Source organism: Neoarius graeffei, chromosome 1 (assembly GCF_027579695.1).
Source record: "Neoarius graeffei isolate fNeoGra1 chromosome 1, fNeoGra1.pri, whole genome shotgun sequence".
Classification (NCBI taxonomy): domain Eukaryota; kingdom Metazoa; phylum Chordata; class Actinopteri; order Siluriformes; family Ariidae; genus Neoarius; species Neoarius graeffei.
In genome coordinates, this window is record NC_083569.1 from 107,826,187 (window position 1) to 107,841,109 (window position 14,923).

The 14,923-nt window shown below is 42.7% G+C and overlaps 1 protein-coding gene across 1 annotated transcript in view; it reads left to right on the forward strand.

Annotated features, from left to right (window-relative positions):
- The first annotated feature begins 8,441 nt into the window (after positions 1-8,441).
- Positions 8,442-14,923, forward strand: part of dnm3b (dynamin 3b) — a 98,390-nt gene continuing 91,908 nt past the window's right edge. The window contains exon 1 of the mRNA XM_060914232.1: positions 8,442-8,633. Within this exon, the coding sequence (XP_060770215.1) occupies positions 8,473-8,633 (161 nt within the window). The 5' untranslated portion in view covers positions 8,442-8,472. The remainder of the gene's footprint in view (positions 8,634-14,923) is intronic.

Here is a 14,923-nt window from a genome sequence, read left to right on the forward strand (position 1 = left end):
GATCGATCTTTGTGTAACACTGTTGAAGTAGATGAAGTACTTTAAAAAATAAAAGTGCCGTGATTTATAATAATTTTTTTCTGATTCATAACAGAATGGAATGTTTAGAGTATTTGGAATCAGATTGCAACAAATAGAATTAGACCAGAAATAAATTCCTAGCATATAAAAAATTACATGCTTGAAATATTCAGATTTTTCTATTTAATATATATTGCTGTGGCGGCACGGTGGTGTAGTGGTTAGCGCTGTCGCCTCACAGCAAGAAGGTCCTGGGTTCGAGCCCCGGGGCCGGCGAGGGCCTTTCTGTGTGGAGTTTGCATGTTCTCCCCGTGTCCGTGTGGGTTTCCTCTGGGTGCTCCGGTTTCCCCCACAGTCCAAAGACATGCAGGTTAGGTTAACTGATGATTCTAAATTGACCGTAGGTGTGAATGTGAGTGTGAATGGTTGTCTGTGTCTATGTGTCAGCCCTGTGATGACCTGGCGACTTGTCCAGGGTGTACCCCGCCTTTCGCCCGTAGTCAGCTGGGATAGGCTCCAGCTTGCCTGCGACCCTGTAGAAGGATAAAGCGGCTAGAGATAATGAGATGAGATGAGATATATTGCTGTGAGGCTGCTACAATCACTAGGGTGAGAGCCGCCTGGGGCAAATTCAGGGAGCTGCTGCCTATACTGTCTTGCAAGAGCTTGTCATTTCAAACACGGGGTAGAGTGTATGGTAGCTGTGTTAGGGGTGCCATGCTGTATGCCAGTGAGTGCTGGGCCCCTAGGAAGATCGACATGGCAAGGCTGGAGAGAAACGAGCGGGTGATGCTAAGGTAGATGTGTGGTGTCAAACCTGATGATGCTACCAGCGTGAGTGACCTACGCGCAAGGCTCGAGATGGTTGACCTCATGACTGCTATCAGATTTAAGCGGCTGCGATGGTTTGGACATATAGAAAGGGCTGAGAACGGTATTAAAACCATAAAGAATATCCAGGTTGATGGGCAGAAAAGAAGGGCTAAGCCACGCAAAACATGATGTGAAGTGGTCACAAATGACTTAAAGGTGACCAACCTCACTGCAAATGACACAAGGGACCGAACAGCATGGAAAATGAGGGTGAAAGCCTATCATGCAACGTCACACCTGCCGGCTGGTGGAAACTGCATGTGTATATATATATATATATATATATATATATATATATATATATATATATTTGCAGTTTGTTGTAAATATCTACCATATATATTACAATATCAGTAGACACTTTATAATTTGGTTCGAGGAATGACATGCGACCTTTGACCTGGATTTTCCTGTGCTTACAATGTCAATTACCTGTTGACATTTACTGATAAACTACAAAACTAGAAATTAATACAAAACGAATGATGAACAAAATGTGATCTACGAAAATACTTAGAAAGTGGAACAAAAAGATTTTCTGACAGGTTAAATATTATCAATTCATTTGTTTGCAAACATTAGAATTACTTCTGGCGGCACGGTGGTGTAGTGGTTAGCGCTGTCGCCTCACAGCAAGAAGGTCCTGGGTTCGAGCCCCGTGGCCGGTGAGGGCCTTTCTGTGCGGAGTTTGCATGTTCTCCCCGTGTCCGCGTGGGTTTCCTCCGGGTGCTCCGGTTTCCCCCACAGTCCAAAGGCATGCAGGTTAGGTTAACTGGTGACTCTAAATTGACCGTAGGTGTGAATGTGAGTGTGAATGGTTGTCTGTGTCTATGTGTCGGCCCTGTGATGACCTGGCGACTTGTCCAGGGTGTACCCCGCCTTTCGCCCGTAGTCAGCTGGGATAGGCTCCAGGTTGCTTGCGACCCTGTAGAACAGGATAAAGCGGCTACAGATAATGAGATGAGAATGACTTCCTTATTTACATAAACACCAACACTGATATATTTATATAAAATATATTTTATACTAAATATAAGTCTGTTATGTTTTATGAACTTACTACCGCATACTGTTTATTTATTTATTTTTTTAATATAAATAATCTGGATGTCGATAATTGTGGACAAAAATGTCGATAATTGTGGAACAGTGTCAATAACTGTGGACAAAGGCATTGATAACTGTGGAACAGTGTCGATAACCGTGGACAAAGGTATCGATAATTATGGAATGGTGTCGATAACCATGGACAAAGGTATCGATAATTATGGAATGGTGTCGATAACCATGGACAAAGGTATCCATAATTGTGGAACGGTGTTGATAACCGTAGACAAAGGTGTCGATAATTGTGGGACAGTGTCGATAACCATGGACAAAGGTGTCGATAATTGTGGAACAGTGTCGATAAACGTGGACAAAGATGTCAATAATTGTGGAACAGTGTCAATAACCGTGGACAAAGATGTCGATAATTGTGGAACAGTGTCGATAACTGTGGACAAAGATGTCGATAATTGTGGAACAGTGTTGATAAACATGGAAAAAGGTGTCGATAATTGTGGAACGGTGTCGATAACCATGGACAAAGGTGTCGATAATTGTGGAACGGTGTCTTTAACCGTGGACAAAGACGTCGATAATTGTGAAACGGTGTAGATAACCGTGGACAAAGGTGTCGAAAATTGTGGAACGGTTTGAGTAATTATACATGCACAATTTACATATTGAAAGTCTTTTCTACTGTTGCAACGGACAAAAGATTGTTAAGGTGTGGATAATTGTGGAACAGTATCAATAAACGTGGAGAAAGATGTCAATAATTGTGGAACGGTGTCGATAACCATGGACAAAGGTGTTTATAATTGTTGAACGGTGTTGATAACAGTGGACAAAGATCTCGATAATTGTAGAATGGTGTCGATAACCATGGACAAAGATGTCGATAATTGTGGAATGGTGTAGATAACCATGGACAAAGGTGTCGATAATTGTGGAACGGTGTCGATAACCATGGACAAAGTTGTCAATAATTGTGGAACGGTGTTGATAACTGTGGACGAAGGCATTGATCACTGTGGAACGGTGTCGATAACCATGGACAAAGGTGTCGATAATTGTGGAATGGTGTATTTAACCATGGACAAAGGTGTCGATAATTGTGGAACAGTGTCCTTAACCGTGGACAAAAGTGTCAATAATTGTGGAACGGTGTCGATAATCGTGGGCAAAGTTGTCAATAATCATGGAACGGTGTCGATAACCATGGACAAAGGTGTCCATAATTGTGGAACAGTGTCGATAACTGTGGACAAAGATGTCGATAATTGTGGAACGGTGTTGATAAACATGGACAAAGGTGTCCATAATTGTGGAACGGTGTCGATAACCATGGACAAAGGTATCGATAATTGTGGAACAGTGTCTTTAACCATGGACAAAGGTGTCGATAATTGTGGAACGGTGTCTTTAACCGTGGACAAAGATGTCAATAATTGTGAAACGGTGTAGATAACCATGGACAAAGGTGTCGCTAATTGTGGAACGGTGTCGATAACCGTGCACAAAGATGTCGATAATTGTGGAACAGTGTTGATAAACATGGACAAAGGCATCAATAATTGTGGAACGGTGTCTTTAACCGTGGACAAAGGTGTCGATAATTGTGGAACAGTGTCTTTAACCATGGACAAAGATGTCAATAATTGTGAAACGGTGTAGATAACCGTGGACAAAGGTGTTGATAATTATGGAACAGTTTGAGTAATTATTCATGCACAATTTACATATTGAAAGTCTTTTCTACTTTTGCAATGGACAAAAGATTGTTAAGGTGTCGATAATTGTGGAATGGTGTCGATAAACGTGGACAAAGATGTCAATAATTGTGGAATGCTGTCGATAAGTGTGGACAAAGGTGTTTATAATTGTGGAACGGTGTCAATAACCATGGACAAAGATCTCGATAATTGTAGAATGGTGTAGATAACCGTGGCCAAAGATGTCGATAATTGAGGAACAGTGTAGATAACTGTGGACAAAGGTGTCGATAATTGTGGAATGGTGTCAATAACCGTGGACAAAGGTGTCGATAATTGTGGAACATTGTCGATAACCGTGGACAAAGATGTCGATAATTGTGGAACGGTGCCGATAACTGTGCACAAGGATGTCGATAATTGTGGAATGGTGTCGATAACCGTGGACAAAGATGTCGATAATTGTGGAACGGTGTCGATAACCGTGGACAAAGATGTCGATAATTGTGGAACGGTGCTGATAACCGTGCACAAGGATGTCGATAATTGTGGAATGGTGTCAATAACCGTGGACAAAGGTGTCGATAATTGTGGAACATTGTCGATAACCGTGGACAAAGATGTCGATAATTGTGGAACGGTGCCGATAACTGTGCACAAGGATGTCGATAATTGTGGAATGGTGTCGATAACCGTGGACAAAGATGTCGATAATTGTGGAACGGTGTTGATAACCGTGGACAAAGATGTCGATAATTGTGGAACGGTGCTGATAACCGTGCACAAGGATGTCGATAATTGTGGAATGGTGTCAATAACCGTGGACAAAGGTGTCGATAATTGTGGAACATTGTCGATAACCGTGGACAAAGATGTCGATAATTGTGGAACGGTGCCGATAACTGTGCACAAGGATGTCGATAATTGTGGAACAGTGTCGATTACCGTGGACAAAGATGTCGATAATTGTGGAACGGTGTAGATAACCGTGGACAAAGATGTCGATAATTGTGGAACAGTGTCGATAACCATGGACAAAGATGTCGATAATTGTGGAACAGTGTCGATAACCATGGACAAAGATGTCGATAATTGTGGAATGGTGTAAATAACCGTGGACAAAGGTGTCGATAATTGTGGAACGATTTGAATAATTATTCATGCACAATTTACATATTGAAAGTCTTTTCTACTTTTGCAATGGCCAAAAGATCGTCGATAAACGTGGACAAAGATGTCAACGGTGTCGATAACCGTGGACAAAGGTGTTGATAATTGTGGAACGGTGTCGATAACTGTGCACAAAGATGTCAATAATTGTGGAACAGTGTCGATAACCATGGACAAAGATGTCGATAATTGAGGAACAGTGTAGATAACTGTGGACAAAGGTGTCGATAATTGTGGAATGGTGTCAATAACCGTGGACAAAGATGTCGATAATTGTGGAACGGTGCCGATAACTGTGCACAAGGATGTCGATAATTGTGGAATGTTGTCGATAACCGTGGACAAAGATGTCGATAATTGTGGAACGGTGTCGATAACCGTGGACAAAGATGTCGATAATTGTGGAACGGTGCTGATAACCGTGGACAAAGATGTCGAAAATTGTGGAACGGTGTCGATAACCATGGACAAAGGTGTCAATAATTGTTGAATGGTGTCGATAAACATGGACAAAGATGTTGATAATTGTGGAACGGTGTCGATAACCATGGACAAAGGTGTCGATAATTGTTGAACGGTGTCGATAACCATGGACAAAGATGTCGATAATTGTGGAACAGTGTCGATTACCGTGGACAAAGATGTCGATAATTGTGGAACGGTGTAGATAACCGTGGACAAAGGTGTCGATAATTGTGGAACGGTGCAGATAACCGTGGACAAAGATGTCGATAATTGTGGAAAGGTGTCGATAACTGTGGACAAGGGTGTCGATAATTGTGGAACAGTGTCGATAACCGTGGACAAAGATGTCGATAATTGAGGAACAGTGTCGATAACTGTGGACAAAGGTGTCGATAATTGTGGAATGGTGTCAATAACCGTGGACAAAGGTGTCGATAATTCTGGAACGGTGTCGATAAACATGGACAAAGATGTCGATAATTGTGGAACGGTGTCGATAACCATGGACAAAGGTGTCGATAATTGTTGAACGGTGTCGATAACCGTGGACAAAGATGTCGATAATTGTGGAACAGTGTCGATAACCATGGACAAAGATGTCGATAATTGTGGAACAGTGTCGATAACCATGGACAAAGATGTCGATAATTTTGGAATGGTGTAAATAACCGTGGACAAAGGTGTCGATAATTGTGGAACGATTTGAATAATTATTCATGCACAATTTACATATTGAAAGTCTTTTCTACTTTTGCAATGGCCAAAAGATCATTAAGGTGTCAATATTGTGGAACGGTGTCGATAAACGTGGACAAATATTTCAATAATTGTGGAACGGTGTCGATAACCGTGGACAAAGGTGTTGATAATTGTGGAACGGTGTCGATAACAGTGCACAGAGACGTCGATAATTGTGGAACGGTGTTGATAACCGTGGACAAAGATGTCAATAATTGTGGAACAGTGTCGATAACTGTTGACAAAGGTGTCGATAATTGTGGAATGGTGTCGATAATTGTGGACAAAGGTGTCGATAATTGTGGAACGGTGTCTTTAATCGTGGACAAAGGTGTCGATAATTGTGGAACGGTGTCTTTAACCGTGGACAAAGGTGTCGATAATTGTGGAACGGTGTCTTTAACCATGGACAAAGATGTCAATAATTGTGAAATGGTGTAGATAACCGTGGACAAAGGTGTTGATAATTATGGAATAGTTTGAGTAATTATTCATTCACAATTTACATATTGAAAGTCTTTTCTACTTTTGCAATGACCAAAAGATCGTTACGGTGTCGATAATTGTGGAATGGTGTCAATAAACGTGGACAAAGATGTCAATAATTGTGGAACGGTGTCGATAACCTTGGACAAAAGTGTTGATAATTGTGGAACGGTGTCGATAACAGTGCACAAAGATGTCGATAATTGTGGAACGGTGTTGATAACCGTGGAGAAAGATGTTAATAATTGTGGAACAGTGTCGATAACCATGGATAAAGGTGTCGATAATTGTGGAATGGTGTCGATAATCGTGGACAAAGTTGTCGATAATTGTGGACCGGTTTGAGTAATTATTCATGCACAATTTACATATTGAAAGTCTTTTCTACTTTTGCAATGGCCAAAAGATCGTTAAGGTGTCGATAATTGTGGAACGGTGTCAATAAACGTGGACAAAGATGTCAATAATTGTGGAACGGTGTCGATAACTGTGGACAAAGGTGTTGATAATTGTGGTACGGTGTCGATAACAGTGCACAAAGATGTCGATAATTGTGGAAAGGTGTCGATAGCCGTGGACAAAGATGTCGATAATTGTGGAACGGTGTCGATAACCGTGGACAAAGGTGTTGATAATTGTGGAACGGTGTCAATAACAGTGCACAAAGATGTCGATAATTGTGGAACGGTGTTGATAATCGTGGACAAAGTTGTCGATAATTGTGGAACAGTTTGAGTAATTATTCATGCACAATTTACGTATTGAAAGTCTTTTCTACTTTTGCAATGGCCAAAAGATCATTAAGGTGTCAATAATTGTGGCCGCCGCTCTAATTGTTTTCAGTTTTCATTTCAAGTTCAACATACTATCCAAATCTTTTTCTGATTTGGTGCTGTAGTAGGGGCACCTATAGGGTAGTTTCACAAGATTTTTCACATTGAGATAATCATGAAACATTTGGAAACCAGAAGTGGGCCCTTTTAATTATTGACAAATAGTTATTTAACATCAAAATTATTATTTTATTTACATTTTATGCGTCATTCTTTAAATCCTACTCCAGCCATCAGCATGTTTAATATGTAATATATGATGAAATAAGGTGGTTTTCCTGATTTGGCCCTCACCCAGCCCTACCCGTGCGTCCTGCGCGGCCCCGCGGTGCGCACGACTGAGGCGCAGGTGGCGGAAGAAGGGGGTGGGTTTGTTTTCTCTCCCATTTCAGCCTATAGGATCGGTCAGGAAAGGCTTGTTTGCTCTGTGATTGGTCAGACTGCGTGTCAGTCACGGCACAGCGTCATGCGTCATCAGTGCGGCTGCGTTAAAGGGGCGATTAATGTGTCATTGGAGAATTACATAGTCTCAGGTTTGGGACGCGATGTCCCTCTGACGCGCAGATGCGCCCGCGGTTTAACCCGTTCCCAACAAACCCAGGGACAGGCCTTGATCAAATCCCACTGTAGCTGTCCATCTGCATCCTGCCTCATTCTGGAAACAGGATTAATCTTTGGGAATTAAGCGTGTGCGGTGCCGGAATAACGGTAAGGGGGTTGTTTTGTTTTGTTTGTTTGTTTGTTTTTTCTTGGATGTGGGATTATGTCGGATGCGCATCCATCCATCCTTGGGCATCCTTTGGCAATCAAATCGCAGAATATCCTTCTGATATTTCTTTTCAGTGCTAAGCATTTCAGGAATGGTTGTCGTTCGAATCGTCTGGTAGTGCATCCTTTATAATGATCCTGATTTCAATGCCCTTGAAAAAGGAGGAACAGTGTGAACTGACTGCGCAGTTACATCCTTCTGCGTCTTTCTCTTCCACAGCGGAATCGACGCTCACTGGCCTCTTGATGCGCAGAGGTCAGCATCAGCATCAACATCAGCATCCTCACTAGCCCACCATCACCTCATCCCTGCATCCCCAAATCTCTCTCTCTCTCTCTCTCCTCTGTGAGTGTGCACCATGGGGAACCGAGGCATGGAGGAGCTGATCCCGCTGGTGAACCGTTTACAGGATGCCTTCAGCAGCATCGGGCAAAGCTGTAACCTCGACCTGCCGCAGATCGCCGTAGTCGGAGGCCAGAGTGCTGGGAAGAGCTCCGTGCTGGAGAACTTCGTGGGAAAGTAAGCTGTATTCCAGCTCTGTTTCATGTATAAATAATCCTTTGAAAAAAATGTTGCAAGAACATCATGGGAAGGTCATAGAAGCTCTTTGCGCTCTGTCTGTCTTTAAAAAACGAATGAAACGGGTGGGGGGCGGCACGGTGGTGTAGTGGTTAGCGCTGTCGCCTCACAGCAAGAAGGTCCTGGGTTCGAGCCCCGGGGCCGGCGAGGGCCTTTCTGTGCGGAGTTTGCATGTTCTCCCCGTGTCCGCGTGGGTTTCCTCCGGGTGCTCCGGTTTCCCCCACAGTCCAAAGACATGCAGGTTAGGTTAATTGGTGACTCTAAATTGACCGTAGGTGTGAATGTGAGTGTGAATGGTTGTCTGTGTCTATGTGTCAGTCCTGTGATGACCTGGCGACTTGTCCAGGGTGTACCCCGCCTTTCGCCCATAGTCAGCTGGGATAGGCTCCAGCTTGCCTGCGACCCTGTAGAAGGATAAAGCGGCTAGAGATAATGAGATGAGATGAAACGGGTGGTGCAGTGGTCAGCACAACTCCTCAGGTTTCCTCCAGGTGCTCCGGTTTCCTCCTACAGGCCAAAGACATGCTGATAAGTCCAAAGATAACTGCCTACTCTGAGTTGTCTATAGGTGTGAATGTAAGTGTCTGTCTCTCTCACGCTAGAGTATAGGAGCCTGTCCAGGGTGTACCCTGCCTCTCACCCAATGTCAGCTGGGATCGGTTCCAGCTCACCGGCGACCCGTACTGAAATATCGAATGAAAGATTTATTTATTTATTTATTTCCTACACTGTCAGAAATAGAGCTACAGGAGTAGGAGTTCGTTTCTGTCCCCCAAGGTACAGTCTACACCAATGTACCCCCTAGGGCTCATTATTGGACCTCAAGGTAACTATGTGTATCTTTTTAGGGTCAAAAAGTGAAAATTCAATCCAAATTGCTTGAAACTGCTCTCACTGAATTCAGAATTGAATGCAGAACGGCATACTGTTTACAGAATTAAAATATCTTTATCCATTCTTGAGATATTACAATCAAAGTTTGGGGGGGGGGAGGCTTAATTTTTAGAAAATGGCCGTAATATTATGTATAAGGATCACATGGTCCAAAATGGGCCTCAATAACCAATGAGATCAAATGTGTTTATTTTTTTTCTTCATCACTTTTTTTTTTTATTATTCAAAATATTTACATGGAAATTGGCAGGCACATAGATGGTTGTATACTGAATACAAAGTTTAAAAATTAGTTAAAAAACAATTATGGAAATTAGTATTGAATTAGTACTAATTATGCTAATGAGGTAAATCCGTGCACTCACAGCTTTCAAGGCTAACCTTGAAAAAATTGTGTGAGCCACCTCCAGTAAACAATTCCAGTTAATTGAATTGAAATTGACACTTGCGTTTCTGACTTTTTTTTAAATATCATTCCAACCTCTAAGATCTCAATATTTTTCATTGAAACAACTCCAGTTATGGGCGGCGCGGTGGTGTAGTGGTTAGCGCTGTCACCTCACAGCAAGAAGGTCCGGGTTCAAGCCCCGTGGCCTGCGAGGGCCTTTCTTTGCGGAGTTTGCATGTTCTCCCCGTGTCCGCGTGGGTTTCCTCCGGGTGCTCCGGTTTCCCCCACAGTCCAAAGACATGCAGGTTAGGTTAACTGGTGACTCTAAATTGACCATAGGTGTGAATGTGAGTGTGAATGGTTGTCTGTGTCTATGTGTCAGCCCTGTGATGACCTGGCGACTTGTCCAGGGTGTACCCCGCCTTTCGCCTGTAGTCAGCTGGGATAGGCTTCAGCTTGCCTGCGACCCTGTAGAAGGATAAAGCGGCTAGAGATGATGAGATGAGAACTCCAGTTATATTCTAAAATGGTTATTTATTTACAGGAATCGGTCTGATTTGAAAAAATAAGTAGGTAAAGCTACGAAAACTCGCTTCAAAGTCTCCCGTGAATCAGAACATCAGAACTATCAGACAGAAAATTTTGCTGAATCAGAAACCGTGAGAGTGAGAGAACATCCCTATAAAAGTTATCTGACTGATATTGACGAGTAATCCAGTGGGAAACTGATCAGGGGAGAGAGAGAGAGAGAGCGAGCACCTGAGCGCTTTCCCGTGACTCAAAAAGAAAAGCACCGGCAGTTTCCCAACATCACGCGAGCAGAGTTTTTACTCTGTTGTACTGACTTCAAGGAGCGCAGGTGGCCAAGTGGTTAGAGCGCTTGACCGCTAAGCGAACGGTCCCTGGGTCGAGCCTCGGCTCGACGGGGATCTGGGGCTCACTCCCTGTCCACCCAGCAGTGAATGGGGACCTGGTGGAAACACTGGGGAAGTTAAAGGCGGCGAGGAAAGGAACTGGCCACCCTACCTCACTATGCCGATGGCCCAGGACAAGTGCGCTCTCTAACAGGCACTCCCCCAATGTACGAATCGTATATGGGACTCCCCTTTGCTTTTGCTTTACTGACTTCAATCTGCCGTTACTCCCAAAGTACTGAACAGATCTTAACCAGATACAATTCTTTGGAAAGCAGAGATTATAAGCTTTTTAATGATCGTATTCATGCTAGAAAATATTCAAGAGTTAAGCAATGACCAATTTGAAAACTTAGATAAGCGTCTGCATGGACAATTGTCACAGCACAGCCAGCGAGCGTCTGGTACACCTAATAAAGGGTACAAATGAGTACCTTAGAGGGTACTGATCCAGTGACGAGCCATTGTACCCCAAAAGGTACAATGATATACTTTATTTTCTGAGAGTGCAGTTAGAAGTTTATTTTCAAAAAAGTGTAGATCAGTCTATAATTTACATTTCTGTTTGGCTTATATGTTTATCCAGAGCGACACACAAACCCATTGAAGGTTAAAGTGGAAAAATCCATCACAGAAAATGTAACCGTTAAGAAAAGGTGCCCTTTTACATCGATTTTTCTTACACAGGTTGCCACAAAGGTTTGGCATCACCTTCTGTTTCCTTACAGAAAATTCAGAAGGACTTTACACACATGATTTTTCAACACATCACACTTTTTTTCACAGGTCCCCGTGTGAGAACTGATAAGTTATTAGAACGAGCGTATTGATATAAGCCTGTGGTTTGCAGCTGTGATTCGAGAAAATGAATAATACAAGCATTCAGCTACAGCGCTGTGTTTTGCGATGTGATGGACATCGAATTGAGAATTCAGTACTTGATTGGTTGGAAGGTGCTATTTATTTATTTATTTATTTATTTATTTTCCGTCGCAGCAGCTCTGACAAAACAGTGCAACTCAGAAATCACAGCTTTATATCAGTGTGCTACTTCTAATATGTTAAGAGACACTCTATATTAAAAACAAAACATATAATTGTTGAATTGATATGATGACGTTCTTTGTAAGGAGATTTACATTCACATCACATAATATCCATGGAAGAAGTCTCCAGTGTCAGCACTTTGTCAGAGGTCAAAGGTAAAGCTGTAACTTTGAGTCTAATTTTCCAATACAGACGTTTCCATAGCAGTAATAACACAATTCATGAAATAAATGCTGTAATAGGAAAATAATCAACGTCCGAGCAATAACCGTGAATCTGCTTCATCACCACCTCCTTTGTTGATTATTTTTCTGTAACAGAATGACATGCAGGGTTTAATTCCTTACCGACAAACCTGAGAACTTTTCGAATTACCTGGATGTATCTAAACAAGTGGGCAGCGTAATCGCAGTAACAGGCGACTGTCCTTAAAATATTTTCTAATTTGCCCACTGGTTTGTGTCAGTGGTGAGAAACTGTGCAGCTTCTGCTGTGATAAAATCTCACTTCATGTTTCACTGCTGATGGAAATTACACAGAATAGACCTCCTACTCATCACCACACTCAACACTCAGCAGACACACACACACACACACACACACAGAGAAGCCTGTGTGTGTGTGGGACAAGCTTTATTTCTTTTCTTTATAGTATATTATGTAAGGATGAAAACACTTGGGGGTGTTTTAAAGAACTTCAAACACGACACATCATACATTTAATGTCGGTTCATCTGCAAGACAAGTTCGTTCCTGTTCTCATGTATGTTATAGCAGCTGTAAACATTCGTCCGCTCATTAGCATCTCAAATTTCTCTCTTGATGTTAATGAGAAAAATCACAGCTTGTCACGTCACTACCGCGAGTTGGCCTTGTGGTTAGCGTGTCCGCCTGTTGATCAGGAGATTACAAGTTCTACTTACGGTCGGGTCATACCAAAAGGCCATCATAAAAATGGTACCTACTGCCATCTGGCGAGGCATGCTGCAATACAGATGCGAGTGGGGAGTCAAACTCTTGTGGTTACCAGAGGACCAGCCCCCTACTGTAACCCGAGGTGTATAGGCGAGAGGCCGAGGGCTATAGAAGCGGAGATCGGCACTGCCCAATGCATCTTAAGGCAGTGTTGTAGTCGAGTCACTAAACCTTGAGTCTGAGAACAAGACTCCAACCGTACCATTTGACAGTGGCTGTTGCTGCCTTTATGTGAAACTGTCTCTGCTACTCTGTTGGAATAGCGTTACTACTTGACTGCCCCATTGTAGTTAACAGGCTACAGATAAAAAGCTCATTCATCGCTCAATAAGCAAGCCCCACCCACTATCAACAGAGCAATGAACATAGCATGTCACTTCCTTCTCTGGGTGGAGTCTCGCCAAATGAAGATTGAAGTCCGAGGTTGCCCCCGTCGTCTCCTCGATAGTTCTTCTACATATGGAACACATAACAGTGCTTTTTTTTTTTTTTTTCCCCACTGCACAAGAAGTCTGTATAAGCAAAGCGGACAATCCTAGGGGCGTTCTCTCCAGGCATTTTGGTGCCATTAACGTTAGTTTGTTCCTGAACATGATGTATGAACAGGTGAATGTGCATTATCTTGCATGAAATTGGTGTAAAAATTAATGTAGATATAAATATCTTGTACCAAATTATTATGGCCTGTTGCAAAAAAAAAAAAGAAGAAAAAATCCAAGTCCTTGTCTCCAATTTACGAGTCTGAATGCTGTTAATGCATGAGTCCAAGTCTGAGTCATCAGTGCTCAAGTCCAAGTCAAGTTACGAGTCCTTAAAATTAGGGCACGAGTCGGACTCGAGCCCGAGTCCTGGACTCGAGTATTACAAGCTTGCCTTAAGGGCCTGGTTAGTACTGGGACAGGAGACTGCCTGGGAAGACCAGGTCCTGGCACAGGAAGGAGTTTGACTTGTCATGTCAGTCAGAAACTCCAGACGGTGGAAAACGTCTTTCTGCGACATGCACCGGGCCTGGTGCGATGGGCGAGCCTTTGGGGGCCGGGCCCGCCCATTTAGTCACGTGGGCCCGCCCGCCCTGTCATAGGCTAGGGCCAACAGCTTAACACAATATTTAAAATAAATAAATAAATAAATCGCAGGCTACTACAATTAAATGCTTTTTTTTTTTTTTAAAAAGGGCATAATATTGAAGAAAAAGTCCTTAATTTAAAATGTGTATACATGACACACTGTTTTCTTAACGTTTCGGCCTGTGCCCATCTCGTCAGCCCTGCGCTGTCATGCACTTGGCGTTTGATTTGCAAACTAAGCACTGGAGGTAAGAAACTGGTTTTGACGTTTCAGTTAACCGACAAAACACATCTGTATTAAAGATTAATGTTGTCATGCTTCACAAAACTAGATTTGAGACATAAAACTTTTAATGCGCATGGTTTCACTTAGAAGGGATTCAGTTACTGCAGTTAGGCTTTGTGCAGGGAGGATGAGTGTGGCACGGGGGTATGAGTGTGATGTAATCTTCTGTTGTGCACTCTTAATTGTAAATATCAATCTTAATTTGCTGTCAACATTGATCACAATCATCCGTTTGCGCATTCAGTGTTGGGTATTCGGAACGAGTTTACAACATGACTCGTGCGCAAACGGAATACTGCCAATATTCCGTATGAAACGGAATATTCCCTGCAAATGCGCTCAGTGACGGACAATATATAGCAGCAGAACAGGGTGTCTGAAGAGCTCAAAATACACCATTTTAGAGTGGTTTTTTTCAAAAATTTCTTCTGGGGGAGCATGCCCCCGGACCCCCCTAGTAAAATTGGGTTCGCCGATGCATGCCCACCCCCAACCAGTGCAATGTCCAGCTACTAGACCGCTTCTGCCGTTGGGTCTGCTCCTCCCACAAATCTTATCAAAACATCTCCAGACAGACCTGATTGTGATTTTATATTTCTTTGTTAATCAATAATACCACATTTAAAAATGAAATCTCTTCATTATAATCCAACTTTTGA